The sequence below is a fragment of the Calypte anna genome, chromosome 4A (genome assembly GCF_003957555.1).
Source record: "Calypte anna isolate BGI_N300 chromosome 4A, bCalAnn1_v1.p, whole genome shotgun sequence".
NCBI lineage: Eukaryota > Metazoa > Chordata > Aves > Apodiformes > Trochilidae > Calypte > Calypte anna.
Window position 1 is genome coordinate 20,399,042 of NC_044248.1, and position 23,353 is coordinate 20,422,394.

Consider the following 23,353-nt stretch of genomic DNA (forward strand, 5'->3'; position numbering starts at 1 on the left):
TTGCAAAGAGATAGTGAGTTATCTGGGGTCTCACCTGCTGATCAGTGCACACTCCAGTGATTTAATATGTACTTATACCTCCCTGGCATGAAACAAAAGGTACACGTGAATTTGCCCACAACCTGTTATTTTAGTAGAAGAAAGACATTTCTCTCTCATCCATAGTGTACCACATAGAAGGCAGATATGGCTGTCAAGATTTAGGCTAAAGTTAGGGTTCTGGATAAAGGATTCAGGGAATTATGGGCTGGAGCCAATTGCCAATTACATTATATCATCCTGGGACCCCAAAGGCTCAGTAAGGTATGTGCTGGTACCAGTATGAAAGAATGGCTTAACTCTGTCAAGTTAGGCTTAGAGTTAAGATCATGTTTAGCCCCAGCCTAAGAAACAGCTGCACTGCCAGCACTGCAAATGTTGGAAGACAAGCTGATCTGCTGATCATTAGATATTGTATGTGTGAATCATGACCCACAATATCTATGAAAAGATCATCTCCTGCTAACCCTGGCCAATTGCTTAGAATGAGCAGACATGCCTATGAAATATATTGGGCTATGTTGATGAGTAGGGCAAGAGATGAGATCATGTTTTGCTATTGCACAAACTCAACAGACAGTTTCAGAGTTGGATCTCATCATATTCACACAGATCCTGTGAGATGCAGAGTAAGGTGTCACATCACCACTGAATCTGATGATGTCAAAGAGCTACAGGAAAGTTCTGAAAGTTTCTGAGTATGAAAGACTGAATGAATGGCATCTGTCTGCCATGCATGTAGCAGCCCTCCTCTCAACCTGCCTTCACCGTGGCTGTTCAGGGGCTACCATCACAACACTCACCCACTCCTGCCCATTACTATGTTAGCTGGGAACTCATGCCAGGCTCTAAGCTCACAAGAGGCATTTCCTCCAACAATCCCAACTCCTTTCCTAGCCCTTTGAACCTTGAAGGATTCAGGAGTAAACATAGCTGCATTAAATGCCTATTAATGAACTAACCATAATTCCAGTGTGTGCCATCTGTACATACCACACTAAGCAAACTACACCAACAACCTTTTAATTTTTTAAACAAACTAAAACTTCTTCTTGTTAAAGTTTACTAGAAAAATTATGAAAGCAAGGCAGAAATAAGCAAACACTTCGAAGCTACAAGCTCACACTTACATTGTTATCCTTGCAGTAGTAGGAAAGAGCAGGGAAACGCCTTCGACTCCGAAATTTAGAGCTCCCCACTATAATGTGTGCATTTGCAGACTTTGGTACATACACTTCTGTAGGATAGGAGTCACAGACCTGTGAAAAGACACTGCTTATTTGTTCTACCAAAACAAGTAATAATAGGCATGTCCAGAGGAAAAAAAAATTAAAAAAATACCAAACAACTATTCTCTGGGAATATTCCATAATTACTATATATACACAGCCTACATTTCTCAAAACAGTCTTTCTAAGCTGAAAATTTTAAATTCTAATTTACAGATGGTAAAACTGAAGAAGAACAGCTGAAGGGCTGTATTTCCAAATGTTACTTCATACCTCATTGAGAACAGAGAGATAAAACATATGTTCACACCAGAAAAGATTCATCAGTTCATACAGAAAGGCTGTATCTACAGCTGCAGTCTTCTCTGTAGCAGAATTTGAAAGTAAGAATGGAAGTGGGTGAAGGTCTCAAACCTTCTGTTAAAATGGGAGGGGTCTATGGAGCCATTTTTTCTGGCAAATCTGATAATTAAAAAATGACAAAATAAGGACTTGGAGAAAAGAAATTAGCCCATATGAAATGAGGATACCAAAAGACAAGCACCCCTGCCAATGCCTACCACTGCTGAAAGGAACCAAATGAGCTTGCAAAAAAAAAGTCCTGAAAATTTTTTGGAGACAAGTAGGACCACAAATTGGATCTCTGTCTAACTTCATTTTCCTGATCCTGCCTGTGGCATTCTGGCTGGGCTCAAAAGAATATCCTGTATCTCCCTGGGACTATCTGAGCTGAATAAAGGAAATAGGACACCCAAGAAGAAATTAGGTTCTGAGAGACAGAGATATGTAATGAAATGACAAAGAAAAGGAAGGGCTTTTGGTTACAAATGCTGCTGTGGTGAACTGGGTTGTATTCATTTGGCAATTTTTCCTGCTCTTTATCTTAAGAGAGGTCAAACATTTTTTCCACTTGCTTTAGCAAAAAGAAAACAAACCCTGACAGCACATTCAGGCTTCTCTGAGAACTTCATAAGCCTTCCTTAACATGGGCATGATCCAGCAACAGAGCTAATAGAGTGCCTGGGCAAACTTCCTTAAAAATACTTTGGTTATTATTTCTCACAATAAATTAATATTCTAGAGACTTCAGAATACAAGACTGAGTCATACAAGTCATACAAGACTGAACTAGGCAAGACAGCAATCAGCTAGGAAGACATATGACCTGTTAGATGCCTGTGAAAAACACTAACAGTCAATCACAAATGCTTCAAAAGGACTGTGAAGATAGCCAGTGAAGAAAAAATATTGCCAAATACACTATTTCTGGTAATTTTTTTCTTTAAAAGTGTAGTAATTTTATATAATACTACCCATCAGGAAACACTCATTTGGACACATAACATTAAGTATGATTTAAACTTGTCCCCAGGCAGTTAAGCACAAACATTTAAAGCTTACTGTGTACAAGTTTTCTGTGCTTAATTTCTACATGTATTAAACATTTATTAAATATCCTTTCTCAGTGCCTTTTTATGTGAAGGAGTGGAAGAACTGCACCTTACTACGTGTGTAGAGCACTGAGCTATAGCATTACCCCTGTTGCAGCAAGGACCCTCTAGAACAGCAACCTTGGGAGTCAGTCAGGCTGCTGATCCACTTAACACCCTCCGTAACACAGAAAATCAAAACTCACTCCATAGTCTCTGTTCACATCACTAATCTGCCAATAGTTGTTTGGAATACCCATCCTGTTGTATTCTTCATTGAGGTCCACAAGCTTCCAGCCTTGCTCTCGTTCCTCTTTATCTAATTTTGGATTGAATGAGAAACAATACAGCTCTTCATATTTCACTGGAAAACACCAAGCAAACAAACAAACAAAATTGGTAAAACACTTTTCATCCCCAAATCACACTTCAAAACAAAAATGTTGGTTTTGTCTTTTATGTAGTTTCTCCTTTAAAACAGCATGCTTTGCTAGACAAAAGCCCATATCCTGGCTTGGAACTATTTTCAAGTATACTTTGAAAGTACTGTGCTGTTTTGTAACTTGGATGAATTGCAGTGTATGTGCCTTATTAGTAATGCTACTTAAAATATAACCTTCCACTAGACTTCTCTACTGAACTGTGAAAGCCTCCCCCAGCACAAAGACAAAATGCCAGTGATAATGTGTTTCCATCCAAAGAAAAGTCAGTGCCAGCATAAGTACTTGTTCTGCCAAAGAATTTGCTGGCCAGAGGTAGCTTAGAAGTCCCTTTATTAAAGTAACATCTGTCCTGTTGCAAAGACAAAAGCCCTGAGCAATGGACTATACAGCACAACCTTCCAAAAATTATCTCTGAAGTCTTTGTCCCTAAATAGGGACATTTGGAATAGATTCAATAAAATTTTAGTTTTATGGATTGCAAAATTTTGTCCTTGAGTTACTGACAAAAGCAATTGTGATACAGATGTTAAAACAGCATAAAACCAGCATATGTTACATCAACCACTTCCTCATGAGCATGAACTCGTTTAAGTAGCTATGCCATCTGCCGGCCTTGGTTAAGGTCCATATAATAAACTTGTCTGGTGCTGGAGTTTTTAACTTTTATTAGGAGAATATCTGTATTTTTGTAATGAGTGTCTTTATCTTGGTGACCAATGGAAACCAGACACCATTGCCATTGAATGTCAAATATCACTGATATAAATTCAGCTTCAAATTAAAGTTCTCATTGATATTTAAGATGTTGCTATGTCACAAGGGGATTTTTCATGCTGTTCCTCTAACTTTCTTATCACTATCTGAGCAACAGTTTTTGTTTGTAGTTAAAACAGAACTGAAGTAAATTCCAAGATGAGTCCTCTTTGACTTCACAGCTCTATAATGATATACTTGCTCCACAATATAACTTTAACTAGATTAACAAGGTTAATTTAAATACTAGGCTCTTTTTTCTAAGAATATATACCAAATAAGCAGCATCTTAAAATACTACAGTAAGGAGCTTATAGCTATAAAAACAATAGCAACAAAACCAACCATAATATTAAGAATAAAACTTTATGCTACAGGCGAGAAATAAACCAGTCTTCCAGAGCTATGCCATGACAGAAGCTTGAATATATTAATTATTATTTTTAATAAAGTGCTTTTAGTTGCTATTTCAGCTCCTGGTTGTCAAACACACCTACCTTCTGTTTCAGACTGGATCTACTGCTCACAGGCACATAGAAAGCCTTTTAAAAAGGTCTATTGAAATATACGCAGGTTACTTATGACTGAAGTGTAGTCAACATTAAAATTATTATTACATGATGGTATCTATAGAAGGTAACAAAAGTGTTCAAGTATTAACAGACAGTGCCTTAAAGCTGAGTTATCACCTCTTCATGAGCACTTATAGAACCTTCCTTAACCTTTCACAATTATTTTGCTGTTAGTGTCTGCAAATGCTGCTAAAACACCTGTAATTACTATTACAGTCAGTGTGTTTCACAGATGAAGCAAAAATGTCAAGTTGAGTTGACAGCTTGACCTTACCAAACTGCTAGTAACAGCTGGTAAGAATAAAACTGAAGACAATTTTTCACTTCTAGTGTAACAAGGACATGAGATAACACAGGATATGTTATGGCTGTACTGGAGATAACTCTGCCTCGGGTTCAGCTATGTTGGAAGGAATGAACAGAAGAGGAAGAGAACAGAAAATGGAGCCTGAGAGCACCAAAATTTCTTCTCCCCATGAAGTAAAATAGAGTACCTTATGGAGAAAGCATAGCTTTGTCTCCACACAAAAAGACACAGCAAAGCACTGTCAGGGTATATTTGTTTCAACTTGCAATCAGAGCCTTTTAATTTTAATAAGCAAGATTCAAATCCTGCTTCACATGAAGACTGGATATTTTTCTAGAGAAGGAAAACCATTGTGAAACTGAACAAAGAGCCAATTTTTCAGTGCTCTTATTGCATCCTTTTGAACCTTCTTCTCTATTGCGGTCTGCCACTGAACTTGTTTTTTGGGGTCCACTGAAAACCTGAATAATAATAGGCCAAAACACAGTCAGCCCAATGGAATAAATAAACTGCTTCCTGAAAAACCTTTTACTGATTTCAAGAAACCTGCACACAGCAGAGAAAGGGAAAATTCAGACCTTGGCATGACAACTAAATATATTTTAAGCTTTCTGTCACAGCAGGAACATGAAATTTCCTTGGTTTTAGAGACTTGTCAGTATTTTCCTAATTACACAAGGCACCCGGTAAACAACAGTTACACATAAAATATCACTATATTTTATAATTAATGATCCTCTAGAGTATCATGTTCAACACAAGTTGATGACTTTATGGGACAAACTCCTTGTTATAATATGCTTTTTTCATTGCTCCATAAGAGATTATTTTAATATGCTTGCCTGCTCAGAGACCTTTTCTCTCATGGCAATCTCTTATGAAGTCTCTTTTCTTAAACAGCAAAGGACAAAGATGCACAGCTACATTTCTTCTATTATATTCCCCCTCTGCAAGATGAGGATTGACTTCTGTGCCATGTTTCCTTCCCATACCTGGTCGTGCCAGACGTATCAGAGAAATGTAAATGTCATGGCAGTCTCGTTCCTGAGGGATGACCAACTGGATGACCTGGAAGTTCTTGCAGCGGATCAGCAATGGGCAACCACTGGCAGTGGTGGCCTGCTTCTCAATGGAGGAAATCTGGCTGTGAAGAACCTGAGGGGGAATTGAAAATGGTTATGGCAAGTGATGCTGTATGAAGAAAAGTAATTCTTTGAAATGAGGTGCCAAGGCAGGCACAGTAGCTTCCACTACTGCTTCAGAAAATGCCCACACTCCTCCTCTTGTAGTTCTTTGTTCCTAACTCCAGTTTCAGGTTCAAGCAGTGCCTGATACATCACCTGCAGACAAAGAAGTGCTTTTGGAGTGTTTCAGCTGCTCAAACATTAGCCAGGTCATGCTATCCAAAGCTTTTTGTTTGTTCACTTAAGTGTAAAGTAGCAGTTGTCAGAAAAAGAGGTTTTGTCATCTATCTGCTCAGTGAAAAGATGAAACAGCACCAATTAAATAAGGCTAAAATGTTTGGTCTCCTCATTGGCAGAATGGTAGTCCTGATATAATTTTATATAGTGCATCAGATGAGACAGAACATTACAATATCAGCCAGGAGGGCAATATTTGATCCAAAAGAGGACGGAATTAATAATTAATACAAAACTGGACATATAATTATTTTATTACGTTATTATTATATTCTTACCATAACTGAGCTACATTGACTGACTCTCAAATGGTATGACACCAGAGCTAGCTCTTTACCTGTGTAAACTTCCAACATATGTTATCAATCCATCAAAACAGATAACTCAAAAACTATATTATGACCAAAAAAATCAAATTAAAGGAACTAAATCCCTGATCCAGCACAAGCAGTCAGGGAAAGAGGCAAGAGCTGACTGAGCCAAGGTAGCAATTCATATTCAAAGTATTTGTCTTCAGTTCTTCCTGGCTGGTAGGAGCAATGCTGTAGTTTACAGCAGGTGTTCCTCAAACAACCACATCTGGCATTCATACAGTGACAGTGCTGCTTCTCTCACTGTTTTGCAATATCCAGAAGCCATTGAAAATTTTCAAAAACTACCAGGCTGGAATTTTACACACTCTGAAGTTATAAAGCATCCATGTGAACTAATTTACTACTTTTAAACTGCTTTGCAAGTTAGTTTCAAATCACCATCGATAAAGTCTATACATCTAGAGCTATCTGAAAATAATAATAAATCATACCCAGGTTTCTTTACGAGTTTCAGAACCATTCTCCACAAATATGACATGGGTGGCTGTTAAATACAAGGTCCCCAGTGCAGCTTTTCTTGAAGATAAGCGATCAAGTAACCGAACATTTTCCACCTGTACAAAGAAATGGCAGGAAAAAATATTTAAGATACGGCATAACCTGCCATAGAGAGATCTTAACATATCCACATTTTGTCCATTAAAAAGTTCTTTTCAGTACCATAAGAAATTACTATCAGAAGAGTATAACCGTATGAGAAAAATGTTATTATACTATATGATCTGTCTCTGTTGATGTTAATCTTTCCCTCTCTTAGGGCATGTCTACATCCAAAAATCTGTTAGCAAAGAATTCCAAAGTCAGTTTCTCACTTGAGCTCTTTCCTGTTATCTCACTTTACCAAAAAACCTGGGATAGCATGCCAGAGCCTGGCCTACAGCTAAACTCTAGCTCCACGTTGCCCATTCAAGCCATTCCGGAATTATCTATGATACATGGGGAATTAAATTTAAAAAATAATAATAAGGAGGAGGTGATAGTGGTAGAGTGTCCTTCTTCAGTGGGCCTCACTCAGGCTCCCAAAGAAGCCTCTGTTGATAGTTAGAAAAAGTGTTTCCCTGTCCCTATCCTCCTATTAGGGCTGACAGCAGTGCTCACACCAGAAAAAAAAAATTGCCTTAAGTCACTTTTCAGTGGAAAGCAAGGACTTCACATCCACTTCTCTGCCTGACTGGACAGAAAATGGGCGCTCTATCTTTGCTATAAACCTGACAACAGGTGAGCCCATAATGTGCTATTGATTCTAAGATCACCAGCTTGTGGCTCGCATACCATTAATACTTTGTGTATGGCATGTGTCACAGGCATTTATCTAATACTATATGGCATTTCTGACTGAAGAACTAGAGCAATAAAAAAACCCAACAAGGTGGATATTAAATGGGATAAAAACTGCCTAAAATAGTTAACAATTTGCTACCATGCATTTAATGAGTTTCCCATTAACACAATTCTAAAACTAAAATAGACATATTCCTGGAAAAAAATACCTACTTCAAAAAAAGTGAAACCAAGCAATACTGATGGTTCATATCATATAGGTTGTAGTAAATTATCAAAGTAGTCTTTTCTGGCTTTATAATTTTGAAAATGTACCAGAGCACACGCTTGTCAGGCAAACAGCAGCACAGATCTATGAAGCCTGTCCACTACTGCAAAAATTTTTCAATACACTGGCTGATCTTCTCTATACCTTTATTTCAACTTTTCACTAAAGACATCATTACTTTCAGATACTTTTCAGGACTTGGAGCTGATAACTATTGAAGGCATCCCACTAAAAATCATGAGACTGGTCTTGTATTTGAATTGCAGAGGTTGACTTAAATGTTGCTCTAAGAAAATGTAAGGGGGTGTAAGAACAAAGTTAAAGAAAACTGTATCACTTCTGCATTGAAATAAATGTAATTTTGCATTCATCTCCTGATGAAAATTTCCTCTGAAAATCAGAGCTGGGTCTAACAAAGAAGAACCAGAGGATCAGCAAAATCAGTTTGGTTCATTAATCACAGATATTCCAGATTAGTTTGACAGAAGCATCCTAAAATGCTCTCAGAGATGGGATGTAGCCATGTATTGTCAAAATTCTGCAGAAATAATTCCACTGAAATCATACCAGAAATAGAATTATGCCAGCACCTAAGAATTACATGTTTACAATGTCTATTCCCAATACATTACGCTATTTAAAAAACAGGATTAAAGGACTAAAGAAACCAAAATAAGCCAGTTTGGTGGCAAAATGCTTAAAATCAAACAATTAGTAAAACCAAGTCTTCTCCCTCAAGGCCTGCTATAATCTACTTTAAACAAAAATAAAACATCTAGAAAGCATGGAAGAAGTCTTTTCCCAGGACCATCTACTTCAGAGGTCATATGTTGGGTGAGGAGGAATGGAAGAATGAAAGAAACACAGCATTAACCCAGCAAGCATTCTGTAGTGAGCAACAGAGGAGATATAAAAGAGCAGGAATGATGATAAAAATGAGGTTTGTTTGGACAAAACAAGGAATCTACACCTTAGTCCAGTGTGGATGAAGACTCTGCCCTGGCACAAGGCAGCCACCATCCTCACCCTGCAAACTGGGGTAGCTCAGGACATGAAATACAAGCAAGGCAGAGACCTGGGCAGGGGCTGACAGACAGATGAATTTCCAGCCCTCTTAGTCACATCCTCTCCCCGCTCCTTGATCAGAGACCCATGTCTGACTTATGCTGAAACAAACAAACAAAGGCTCCCCTTTGGTTGGGTATTTTTATTACAGTTACAAATAAATTAAAGGTTGGATCACCAAGCACAGTTCAGTAAGTCATATTTCATGATAACAAATACAATGGCTGCACTGGGTCAGACCAGAGGCTTGCCCAGCCCTGCAATTTGTCCCTCAGTGCAGGGAATTGCAGCTGCTTATGGCAGTGCTTCTGGCATTTGTATCACCCTAACTGCACTCTGATTCCCTGAATTCTGTCAAAAAACATTTTGAATCCCTGTAACTTACTGGTACCCACAACAAACACCCTCTGAGAGTGAACCCTCCCTCTCATTTCAGCTATACGTTGTACAACAAAAAAAAAGCCCTTCCTCTTGCGTGCTTTGGAACTGACACCAATAGCAGGTGCAGCCATGCATTCAGTGAGCAACTTTGCCAAGAGGGAATGTCATTCCTCATTCCCTTTCCCTGTGCCAGAGATGCTGTCACAGGCTCTCTCCTCCATTTTCTCCTCACAGACTGAAAAGCCCAACTTCATGTACTTGTCACCTTGGTGGAAGCTGTTCCAGATAAGCTCTTCCACACTTCCGATTATCATACAAGAGGTCTATTTCCTAAAAAAAAAGGCCAAAAGTGCAAAGAGAATTGAAGATATGGGTACAAACATGTTTGTGTACCAGAACGGTGAAGTTTACTGTTTTTTTCTCTATTTGGTTTTCAAAAATTTTCAAACATTCCTTTTCTGTTCTCTGCTGAACTCCAAGCCAAGTCTGCTTTAGTAAGAGCTAACCCCTGTGTGTATTATCATACATTTATCAGTGATTAATTTTATCATCAGCATCCTGGGATCTTGCTGCAAAGTGCTACAGCAATCTTTCATTTCTCCTGCCCTGAATCATGCTTCTACTATCAGTGGAGTTTGGCACCTCTGGCATCCCCTCCCTTCAGTATGTCTCAAAGCTTTTTTAAGTTGAACATCACAGACTCTTCCGGATTCCTTGGATCTGTAGCAATAAATTCCTTCTGCTGGAAAAATGGGCAATTTGTTCTTACTATTTATTTCTTATTTTTTAACTATCTATGACTGAGAGATGTCTATGATCTATGATGATGATCTATGACATGATCAAGTGAGTTTAGGAAGACCAGCTACCTTCTATCAAATGAATCACCTTCATCTGGATGTTCAGCTACTTTTACAAAGAAAATTCAGATATTCCAGATTCCTTTACCAAACCTATGCTGATTCTCCCCAGTTTTACCATACTTGTCCATAAATCTAATGATTAGAAGAAGGCCTAGGGTGTGTTGCAGCTCCTGCTGATTTTCTCAGATTAGGTGTCTTATTTATCACCTCCGTTTTTGTCAGACTGGGAAAATTTTAAGCATTACACCATTTTTACTGGCTTGACTGTTTTGTATTCTAGCTCTCTTATCTTGCATGGATACAATCTGCTCCAGGTAATTTTTCAGTGTTCATTGTTGCCATTTCTTCTGACATCTCTTATAATGATTTTATTGGTGAAATAAAATGTTTACAGAGAAATATGCCAGAATGGGGATATCCCTAAATACATTCCTTACTTTGATAATTTATTGGTCCTGCAGATTTTCTGCCAGGATTTCACCTATTTAAAAACAGTTTGAAAATTGTTTTTCTACTAGGTTTTGCCTAGTTATCCTCCAAAATATCTTTTGGCCTGACTTATTTTTTTATATATATTCAACTTTTTATGCTTTGTTTTCCTCATTTAGACATAACTTCAACTTGAAGAAAGCACTTTTACTTCAAGTAAAGGAAGTTCTTTTAATAAGAGGCATCCTCTTGCTTCTTCACCCTCCTGTTTATTTATGCAAATGGTTTCTTGGTCTTTCAAAGCCTTTTTCTAGAAAGTCAGCTTACAGTGAGCACCCATATTTAAACAATTTTCACAACTCCTATAAACATTTTAGGTTTTGGCTCTCTTCCCTTTAAAAGTTTTCACATTTTTATGTAGTTTCCCCTTTGAAGTTGCACATTGCCATGGGAGATTCATTCCCTGCTTTTTTTGGTATTTTAAGTATAGTGAATACAAGCACATTAGTTGCTGTCCCACAGAGGTTCTAGCTGTACTTTGAACCAGGTCTTCCTGTAATTCTCTAAGAAGAAGGTTCTAGAATTATTTAGAATGACTTCAAGCTACTCCTCTCCCTCTCCCCCCAGTAGACAAACAGCCTCCTAATAAGCAATCATACAAAAACCCTGAAGTTTTATGCAGGGTCACACAGTCCCCAGCCCACTTACCCAACCTCAGATTGGTGAAGGATGCCTCCCACTGTTACCACATTTCCCAGCTTCATGCCCCATTTGATCTTGTGTAAGTTGTCCTAGGCAATGCCATAATTCTGGGAAGATATTTGGAACTTCACTGCTAACACTGTATTGCAGCCCTGTGGTGCTACAGCTCTGCTTTCCCTAATGGATCTTGTAATTTCAAACTGTAGGGACTCTTTGCTTTTATGGTGCAGTAAATTTATGGGATTCTGCTCCGTTTTCTTCAAGACAGAAACATGCTCTTCGACAGGTATGATTTTACCTGTCTTTCATATATAATTTGTCACTGATATTAGTCTGACACATTGATTATTTTTCTTCTACTGTTTGTAAAATGCTATTATATCAACATTCTCTTTATAACATTAGTTCCAACATTTTTTCTTCTGGACTTCAAGATTTGTACAGAAACATTTATTTAGTCTAATTGCCTATATTTCTTTGCTCTGATTAAGTGGAACTCTTGACAAATCCTATTTATTTTAGAATGCAGACTTCTTCATACTTCCTTTCAAGCTTTCTTGTAGCACTGCAGACTATCCAAAATATCAGATGTTTTCTACATTCTAACAAGAGCTTCTCAGTTTTTGAGTACTTCAGTATGGGTAAGTACAACTCAAAATGAGCTCTCTCACCAGGCTCAACAAGGAAAAAGTAATGTTTGTGAGATGATGCAGCAGACTGAATTTTTAGCTAGCCCTTATTCCTGCTGACCTCATTAAGTACAGTAAATTTCAGTTGAAATTAAATGAGAATCTCAAAATTTGGCTCAGTAAAAATTAGCATGATTTATTGACTAACCTTGCTGAGTTCTCGTGTGATGTATGTCAATTTGTGATTGCAGTATGAAAAAAATAAAGAAGGTTTACTAATACTAAGAAGGTTTACTCATGAACCGCTTTATCTTCTCTAACATAATTTCCAAGGGAAAGTGAACTGCTTAAATCTAAAGTCTACCTGGATTTGAGTCCACAGTTCTGATTTATATCAAGTAAGTGGCATGAAGTACTTCCAGAAGAAGTACAGATATCTAACTTCTCAGGAGCTTGTTCTAAAAACTCTGCACAACCTCTAACATGAATTTACATGGTTTTCATCTGAGCTCCATCTGTGTTTTTTCTGCTGAGTTTCCAGCTAACCAGACTTTCTGAAAAAGCAATATGTTTCACCCATTGACAAGAAAAAAGTAGGTTCAGCCTCAATATTAAGATTTCATTCTGCTGATCAAAGGATCCTGAGAAGGAGCCTTCTTTCTTCTTTTTCACCCTTGCAATCAGTAAAAGAAAGCCAGGTCAAACAGTGTCTTTAAATGGTCTAGAGGGAACATGAATGCACTCATTCCACAAGAGAGGAAGACACATTCCAACAGTGCTTTAGAAGAACTTGAGTTTTTCTATCTAAACAGTAGCAGCATGTTGAGAAATCAGCATTATCACTGAAAATAAACAATGTTAAATTTAATATCAGAAAGAGAGACTGTGGTAATTAATCTCCTCCTTTTTCTCCAAAAAGTGCTTCATTTTTTCATCTAAACTGATTCATATTTATTGGAGAATCGTGTAGGCACTGACACACGAAGGAGAAGCATACATACCATACACACGTGCTTTGACTAAAAGGAACAGCTGGTAGGAGAAACCAGATCAGAAAATCCCAGGTAAAGAATAAGAAGGTGTAAAACTAGCCAAAAAAAAAAAAAAAAAAAAAAAAACAAAAATTAAAAAAATAAAAATAATAATAAAAAAAAAGCATTTGCCAAACCAGACTGGAGAGTGTTATCTGAGTAAAAACTTCCATCATGTATCTGAAGGTGTTGCCCCCATCATTTATTTTTGCCTGATGACTGTGATTGCCTAGGCTTAAAGAAAAGACTGCCAAGAGATTTATTTCAATTATTACAACCCCTTACACGGGGATAAATAAAGTTGGCCAGAAACTCATTTTCAACATAACACAGATGACAAAAAGAAGGAAACAAAAATAGAAATTTAAAAAAAATAGAAGGGAACACAGATTAAGAACAGATGGAAGGCTCTTTTTACTCAAGAGAATAAACATGACAAATGACTTATGAATACAGTTGCAAGGAGGTCATTCATGAAAAAGATGTCATATTAGGGAAAAGCATGGGACAAAGCTTTGTTCAGGCAGAAATCCCACCAGTTTCAATGGGACACCCACCTAACAAAGAATGGCAAAGAAATGACCCTGAAACTGTCCAGAAAAGTTTTAAAATGTATTAAAATGTTATTCCTAAAAATATCCATGTACCCTAATTTGTTTTCATTTTTACTATGGATTACTTCTTGAATAAGCTCTGACTGCATGGCCTATTTTCAGTGCTTCTTGAATATGCTACTTTCATTCTCACTTCTTTGAGCTGCATTGGTATCTCAGCACAGCAGAAGTTACACTACCTTCTCATGCAGTTTACAACTCCATATGGGACAGCTCCTTCCTATGCAGGATCAGTTTTGACTGTGAACTCAGACTGGAGTATGGAAAGGAGAGAAGCAAAGCCATAGAGCAAATTGGTCAGACTGGAAAAGGTCTCATGCCTGGGAGCAAAACTCAGTCCCACTCCTCTCCACATGGCTTTGCTTCCTGACACACCACCACTCATGTGCAGCAGGAGATGCTATTTGACACAGAACAGTCTCTACTTCAGGATTTTCAAATAAAACCAACTCCTTAATCAGAAAGAACCATCTCAGAGTTTTATTCTGACTGGGCACACTTTGGTCTGCATGCTTGCTTCCCATCTGTTAGCTAAACCTGATGTAGCAGAGACTTGAACTGCCAGTTCTGCCATGGTAAGGGTGAAGCTGCACATCACAATTATCCCTCTGCATCTGGAAGGAGAACTTCCTTCCTGGAAGGAAGTGAGAAAACCTATCTGGCAGCCAAGAACAAAATAACTCTGCTCCCATGTATCACCAAGTGCTTCTGGCTCCTTTAGGAGGAACCATTGCTAATTCCTCTAATTCCTTATCACAAAAGGGAAGAAAAGACAAAAGGAAAACCTTTCCAGCTAGGACAAAGTTGCTCACTAAGGTTAAGCAAGGAATGTCCTAGCTCAGGCCACATCCTCAGGAGCTGCTCTGTTGTTTAGCCAGTTAAAATTATTTGGTCTACAACAAAAGCCTGCAAAGCATTTGCCACGTTTCAAGTACCTTGACATTTGACTGTACAAAGGAGCTTCAGTGATTCCTCAAGGGTAAAGAAAGACCACTTTCACAATGTTCTATGCTGCTAAAAAGGTTGACCCAAAGCCAAAGAAGAGAGGTGGCCTCTGGTAGATTAGTGGAACACATGCAGCCCAAAGAGTGCTGCTTCTTGTCCATCCAGGACTTCATCTTCTCTTACATTCCTAAGCTGCATGGGGATTTCAGTCACCATCCCTACTCACCTTGTGATGTTACACACCCAAATAAAAGCAAGAAGAAACTGAATCCTGGGAAATAATGGCAGGAGTCTGACTGGCTTCAGCACTGCAGACATGCAAAAGCTAAGGAAAGAGCATGCGCAAGCCAAAAGCCTGAGCCTAATGAGAAAAAAGGAGCACAGCTGGTATGGTTTGAGGCCAAGTGGAACATTCGAGCTTTCCTCACCCGAGCTGACCTCAGCTATCCATGTGTTCAGTATAATTCCTGGGAGTGAAAAAATACAACATGCAAAAGACCAAATGCAATTACAATTTTTTTCATATAAAAATAGTACAGTGTTGTACTCGGTAAACTAAATATACAGTAAGTGATCTTTCTTTATAGCCTTGGAACAAGAATAAAGGAAAACCAAAGTGCCAATTAATCCTGCCATTTAATATGGTTTCTATTCTATTTCATAAGAGTCATGAAAACTGTAGTTGATCCATGTAATTCTTTTTACATTTCCATCTCTGAAAATACTTTCCAAGTGCAGTTAAATAATGCACAATCAATCTGCAACATGGAGCTGGATGGTTGCACATGTCGAAAGAACCAACCAAAGCCAAAAATACCAAAACAATTAAATTTAACTAAAGACACCTTAAGCTTGCAAGGGTTCCTCAGGGGAAATCTGACATGATGGGAGAACTTTATTTTTTTTTAAAATCTAAGCAAGTCGAATTTACTGAAGGGCTAAAGTGAAGTTGAAATACTGGAAAAGAGATGGAAAAATTAGGACAAGCAAAACAGTGAACTAATTACCTAACAATGTGGATAAAATAACCATATTGTATGCAAAGATCTTTAAAAAGTGGGAGGTCAGTGCCATATTATCAGATGCAGCTGAGCAGCACTTGCATTATGTATGCAGTGAACTGTAACCTATTACAAGTGTATATAGCATTGCAATATGGTTTCAAGATTGCAACAAATCTCTTCCACAATGTGTTTTTTTCTCTCAGTCCATAATAGATCCCATTTGTCCAGAAAAGAAGGGTGCAACTGAGGAATTTCCTAAGTTTTCTGCGTGTTCTATTAAAAACCCTGTCAAACAGCTTTAATTTAGGGGAAAAAAGTTTTTCCTCAAGTTGGTAAATCTTACTACATTTGCAAGAATTGTTTAGATTTAGTTCTGAGAAATATGCACATAATTATTGTACTGCTCACCGCATTTACCTGGAGTAGGGAGAAAGAATTCTACATGCAGCCAAGGGAAACTGAAAAGATATGTACATTTAAATTTCTTTGTTTGGTACAGGCTGCTCCATTGGATGTTCAGAATCACACTCTGTTCAGCAGTCAGCTTTAGAGCAGCAGTACCAGCCCATCCAAGCTGTGCAGGACTCAAAAGGTCTGCATTTAAGATGGATTTCTAGGACTCCCTTTTTTCATGGTAGAGATCTTACTTTCCCAGCAGAATACACCTGCACATCAGGAAATGTTGTGTATTTTCTGTTGCACATGGACCATTCCTTGAGCTTACAGACATTGATGGATCAAATACCACCCACTCGAGTCCATTAACAGCAGGCTTAGAGATTCCAGCCCTGACCACTCCAAAGCTAAACTTCCCAAATCCCCTGTTCCAACCTCAGCCTCCTACTATGCATAAGCAGAAATGAAAGAGTCCCCAGCAGACATGCTCTCTTAATGACTTTCAGTACTACTTTTTAAGTGCAGTTAAGTGTTAGAGTTACTGGTTTAGACACGGACACCAAGACAGTAAATTAAAGTATGTGGCTATCCATGTTTTTAGAGCTTGTTTTATGACTTTATCCAGCTGTCTTTTTATTGAGGTTCATATTAACTGAAAATATGAAAGTCTGGCATAGAAAATCCAAAAGTCTGCCAGCTCTGGGATTAGGAAAATATTTATATTATTATGGACTTAACAGAGCTGTCTAAACTAAAAGGAATAGACACAAAACTAGAAATTGAAGGACAAACTACCTTTCCAATTAATAGAATGAGTCAGAATACAGATCCCAGAAGGGAGGTGTCTTTCCATTCCCAGTGTGGAAAAAACAAGGTACTTAGAGAAAGACCTGATTTATAAAAATACAAACCAGAAATTAAGTGCATATTGGAAAAAGGCTTATGTATGAAAATCAAGTTTCAAAAGTGAAAGAGCATTCAGAATAGAAGGGCCCTAATGTTAAGGGGAATGCAAAATAAAGAAAACCAATTGAAAACTGAACCAAAACCATAAAAGACAAAATGCTAGGTACTGAGCCTTTTCAAGCTAGAGGAATTCTTTCCTTGCCTTAAAAGACTTTTGGATTAGGATAACTGGCTCCATGAGTGTTCATGCTTCAGGACATAAATATGGAAGCATCTGTCTGGATGGATCATACTTTCCCTCACTTCCCTTTCCAGTGTCTGTTAGTTGGTATTCTGAATCAGATGTTCTGGTTCCAAATTAGAAGGACCATCAATCTATCTAGGAAACCAGCTCACTCTGCTCACTTGGGAAGTCATTCACCTCACAAAGGTCAGTAAGCTCCTGGGCTTGCCGTAGATTAAATAGAATGAGTAAACATTGAATTAACTATTAATTCCATGATCAGCTCTCCTAGGCTCTTACTGCTACACAGGTGCAGAGTTTTGAGATGATGAATATAGGATGTGTTTTAACAGCTTTAACTGTCTCACATGTCACTTCCAATGGGATGACCAAATAAGAACAGAGACAGATGAAACAGAGATAGAGCAATTTTCCTTTTTTTCAAGACAATGTATATTAATATATCAGTATGAGAAATATGACTTCCATTAGAGAACTGAGAAAACATATCTAAGAATAAGGAACAGAAGAAGTTGCTGATAATATCAGAAAATTAAGAAGGTATTAATGCCATCGAAGTTTCAGTACCTTATTTGAGGAACTAAGAGATTTCTGCACATGACAATATATGGTGAATGAAGACTGTGAATCTAGAATAATGGGATTCTGTAAGTTCCTTTGACTGTGTCCAGGGAGCCTCTGGTGTTACATTATATATCTAATGTTAAACATTAAAAATGTCATCCCATAAGTAGTGACGCCCAAAAAAAAGAAACAGAAGGGAAAAAAGCATGGGATAAAACAAAAGAAAACAAAACCAAACCAAAACAAGGCAAAATTTTTCAAATGAACAGAAAAGTGAAAATTCAGATGAATCTGCACCCCAAATATTTAGTTCTAGTCTTCTGTAACAAACAAGTAACTTGAAAAATCACAGTGACATGCAATTATTTAGGTAACATAACATTTTGTTGCCAATAGAAAAACTGCAACCTATTTTAACAAAACAGGATTTTTTATGGATCATGTTGCAGTTTTACCTGTGCCACCTACTCCAAGCTCAAAGAAAAGGGAGAAAAGTGTGATAATTGTGTGGTATTTTAAAATTTCATCAACAGGATGGCAGGGGGATGTCAACTGCCTCACCAGACTAACACTGCTGGACAAAACACATCTGTAATAGAAATAAATCTTGTATAGATAACAAAATTAGGGAAAGAGAATGGCACAGAAGACTTTATGGCTGTGATGTGCTCCTGAAATGAATCTTTTGGCTCCATGCCCTAAGCAAGTGCTTGTGTGGTAAGCAGAAATACACAGTGCTTTGGATCACTCTACCTTAGTTTTTTCTTACCCCTCCAGGATAGCCCTGGTAGTGCAAGATGAGGTTCAACCTGGTACATTAAATCTAAAGTCTATCTATGTGAGAGCCATTTCCATGGCCTATCACAATGCATGAAATATTTTATTTATTCACACTGAAATCCTAATGAAGTTCAAGATAGGCACAACTAATGAAGTAACCACTGATGAAAATGCTTTCTGCTTCAGTATGAAAAATTATGCTGTCTGAAGCTTTTTACTTGGAATGAAGATTTTTTGACTGTTTAAAAATAGCAATACTTCATTTTGAAAGCTTCAGCGTAATCCTTAGCATTTTGAGAGTTCATCTGCTCACCCCTACTTTGATAGACTTCCATCCCTTTGACAGCTGTGCCAGAGCACCAGCACCCTGAAAACCTCAAGCACTCTGAAGCTCAGAAGTGAGGGCTTCCAACTCTAAGCTCTAGAAAGAGGATGGGTTTTTGGGCGGAGGAAAGCTTCAGTTTGGTTCAGTTCTACCACATGGAGACCAAATTAGTGTCCTAACAATGAACAAGCCTGAATTACCTGAGTTTTCAGGTTCCTCCTTGTTTCATGGAGTGAACCAAAGCTTCTAAGTCCACAGCCAAATGCAAGTCTCCCAGACCTCTGGTATGTGATGGCTCAGTGTGGACTGTGAGAGCTGGCTGTGGACACAGGAACAAAGATCTAGCTATGGTTAGACTAGACTGGTTAGCTATGGTTAGCTAGACTGAAGAACTGACCTAGGACCATGGAGCTGAGAAATCCCAAAGTCTCCCATTTCACTGCTGAAGTTTTAAGTTTAAGGAAGTTCTCAGATCCCCAGTAATCTTCTGGGTGGGGATTCTGCCCAGGAAAGCAGGCAAACTTGCATCAGAAGCTTGCTGATGCTTTCACAGAACTTCAGCAACAATAGCTTTCTGTGACTCTTTTTGGCGTGGTAAATAATAACATGTCAATTTAAAAATATGGAATTGAAAAGTTCCTGGTAAGGAAAAAATAAAATCGCAAGAACTGAACAATGGAAAGAAGGTGGAGTCCAATATAAACACTCCAAAAGACAGAAAATAATAGGCACACAACAAGACAAGCCCAGGAGAAAGAAGTAAAGCGTCCAAATCAGTGAACTAGAACAGGGAGATACTGCTCAGGGAATAAAACAGTGACCAAAATCTTCCAAAATAACAAGACAAAGTCTACTATTCACATATACACAGAGGGAATGAGCCAAACTAAACCCATAATGAGGGGGAGGAGGAAATCCAAGGCCCAGAGAGCAATTCCAGCTATATGATTCACTGAAATCACACTGCCATTTTTCTTTTTAGTAGAAGTTGTTTTAATTTCATAAATAATTAAATTATATTGAAAACCACCCAAAGCAAAGACAGCTCTGGGTCTCCTCAAGTCCCAAAAGGACATAATAAGTGCCTTAAATATTATGAGAAAAATGAGGTTGAGATGGGCAATCCCCAGCTGGACTGTAGGACAGTCAGATCAGCTATGACAATATGATCTAGGGGTGAGGTAAACTGTAAACATAGTTTGGATCAAGTTTGTGGTCCATACAGTAATCAGACAGTGGTTCTGACATCCAGGCAAATATATCTGTAGTTTAAAGACCACAGTTCTCTGAGGTGAATTAGAAAAAGAATAAAAACCAAAACAAAACCCCACAACCTTTGAGATGGAAGTTAATTAAGCAGGTATCATGAATGCATAATAACCATGATTTTCATGACCTTTTGACCATTTTCTGACAAAATCTTTTGAGAATAATGGCTACAGGATTTCGCTTAACTCTAAACTGACACTGGGTCAAGCAGGTGTCTTGATGAATCCAATTTAAAACCAATATTTTAGGAGCAAATTGCAAACAGAGATTTTAAATCCAGTCCCACATCACCTACACAGCTCCTATTTTCATTTTATCCACCTCCAGTCCCAAATGTTAGACCATAAAATGCTTTTCAATGTAGTATATTACAAAGCTCATGAGCACTAAATTTATAATTTGTTCTCAAAGTTCCACAGTACAAATATGGAATAAAGGGAATCCAAAGAAAATAAACTGCATTATAGATAGGGGAGATTTATTAACATAAAGAAAAATATATGATACACAAAATCATATTTTAAAGTGTCCAGAATTAGCATAGATGTTTCAATGTGTCACTTTGAGTATAAGCAGTGAAGTAAAATTACATGTTTGAAGTTATTAAATTGACCTAGCCCCAGAGCATGTTAAATATTTTCTAACTATGATGGTAAAGTGAGAGAACAGTTATGGAATCAGAAAGCATCAGCTGAGCTGTAAGGTGCACTGCTCTCAGCTGTACCTTTAGAAGAAAGAACAGAAAAGTTCATACTGTCCATCTTTACACAACGCTTAAACAGAAAACTCATTTGACACTTAAAAGAGGTAAAGTCTCTCCTGTAAGCTGAGGACCCAGAACACCAATAAAAGGCAACGTCATGCCAGACTCATATCATTTACCTTACATTTAGTAGGAAACTAAAGAAAGAAATGTTTAGCCAAGAGCTAAGGGCACTATGGCAAAGTGCCCATGGCACCCCATTCCTTGGCTTGGAGCATAACCAACCAGCCCACAGCCCCAGATGGTTCCTGGCAGTGTCAGGACTGCTGCCTCCTTCCTGCAACACTAAAGTGAAACCAGATTTCTCCAAAAAGAACGGTAGCCTGGATATGGTTATCTGTAATATTGCCTCCTATCTCAAAGGAAGGCACACAGAGAGCAATGGCAGAAATGCCAGTTTAGCTTAAAAAAACAGAGTTCCAGCAACCCAGAATATGTTGTTGGAGTGTAAAGATTGGGCATTCTGATTTCAGTTTTCCCATTCACTTAGATAAGCATCTGAACAAATATCTTGCCATTTACATGTGCAATATAAAAAGAGGATGTAAATTATATGGGTTTCCTTATGGAGACTTCAGAAAAACTGACATACACTATAAAACTTTTTCAATGAAAAGCAAGAACTATGGAAAAGAAAATTGATTAAAAAGAAAAGGAGACCCACTCACTTATACATGATGGAAATTTGTTTTGGGAGGTAATATATCTGGTAGAAAGATTTTTCTTTAACATGAGAAATGGCAGCATATCTTAAATTCTTCCAGAGTCATTGAAAGGAAACACCTTACCATCACATCACCAAAATGAAAGCACTTAAACAACTCAAGGCATCCCAAGTATTGTGTTAACATGAGATACTGAGCCAAATTGATTTCTGGGCTATCTCCACTGAAGACAGCTGTTACACCAGGGATAAATCTGATGTATCCTTTATTATAAGACTAGTCAGCAGGCCTCCTGCCAATGAACACAAATTATATGGAACAGTGGCAAATAAAAACAAGTCACAGCAGCAACAGTGCAAGAACTTCCCTTATGAAGTCAACATATCGTCAGAGATCTTCATCTATCAATCTGTCCATGGCCAGACATATCTCTACATGTTAAAAAGATGCTGTTAATAGGTATTGCTTATTAATTTTTTATAACTGAGCATTTTTTTCATATTTTAGGTTTTGAGAGTAATCATAAATGTGCTGCTCAATCCAGACTCATGGAGGGCAGCAGTTCTAGTAATTTTTTATTTTTAGAAGACTATTTGCATAATATATAATTCTATTTAGTAATAAGCAACTGCTAGAAATTTTAAAATGTACTCAAATTACAACCTTCACACACAGGATGATACTAAGTTTTGAAAATACCATTGCAAGGATGTTTGTACTTGCTAAGGAGATACAGTGGTTAAATTCTGCAGAACTAGACTTAAGGTGTCATGGCCTCTGGTGAAAGACCAGACAATGTATCATTAATCAAATTACATATATATGGCAACAGCAGGTGAAAGAAGAGGATTGTTGACCCAGTGGACACAGGCTGCTGTAAAGAACCAGAATGGCTTTTGCAGCAGGAAATCCTGCTGAAGCCCTGTGATGCTGCCATGAAGCACATGGGTATGACCAGGAGGATATAATATATCCAGCATTCCAAAAAAGCTGTTGGCAGTTGAAAGTTATTAGAGAAACTGAGTTGCCATGGTACTGAAGGAAAGATTCGTTTACAGACAAAGCTGGTGTAAGGACAGGAAACAAAGACAAGGGATTAATGGTCTGGAGAAGAGTCATCAGTGAAGTCCTAAAACATCCCAGTCTGGTGCTGATTTTTTTAGCTTTCTCAGTGACTGGAAGAAAAGAATAAACATTAAAATCTTGAAGTCTGTGCATGATCAAAAGCTGTTTTAGCTGTATCTAAATGCTCTATCTTTTGCACAACAGCTCCAGAAGATTCTTGCAAAACACAGTGTGTGGGCAAAAGAGACACTGAAGAGCTTCTGAACAGAGTCATACAGTAGTGTTACTGGGAAAGCCAACCTAAGCTATATCCATACAACCACAGCCTCAGAACTGATAGAAACCACACAGGGAAGAGGTCTTGGGGACATTGTTGACATTTCTCTGAAATCACTAAAATCCAGTTGGCTGTGATCAAGATTTGTGGTGAAGTCATGAATAAGGTGAACATGGAACTGTTATTCACCAGATCCTTGAAACGAGAGCACTGACTGAAACTATTAAGAAGTTTTTAACAAACAAAAGAAAGTATTTTGTCTGGCCATAATCTTCTAGAACCTGCTTCCATGCAGGCTGTAGAGGCAGAGGGTATTGGT

At 37.9% G+C, this 23,353-nt stretch overlaps 1 protein-coding gene across 1 annotated transcript in view; it reads right to left on the reverse strand.

Annotated features, from left to right (window-relative positions):
* MTMR7 (myotubularin related protein 7) overlaps window positions 1-23,353 on the reverse strand; it is a 44,670-nt gene that overhangs the window by 18,985 nt on the left and 2,332 nt on the right. The window contains exons 2-5 of the mRNA XM_030449544.1: window positions 7,000-7,122; window positions 5,766-5,928; window positions 2,905-3,062; window positions 1,170-1,298 (exon numbers count right to left, since the gene is read on the reverse strand). Of these exons, the coding sequence (XP_030305404.1) occupies window positions 1,170-1,298; window positions 2,905-3,062; window positions 5,766-5,928; window positions 7,000-7,122 (573 nt within the window). The remainder of the gene's footprint in view (window positions 1-1,169; window positions 1,299-2,904; window positions 3,063-5,765; window positions 5,929-6,999; window positions 7,123-23,353) is intronic.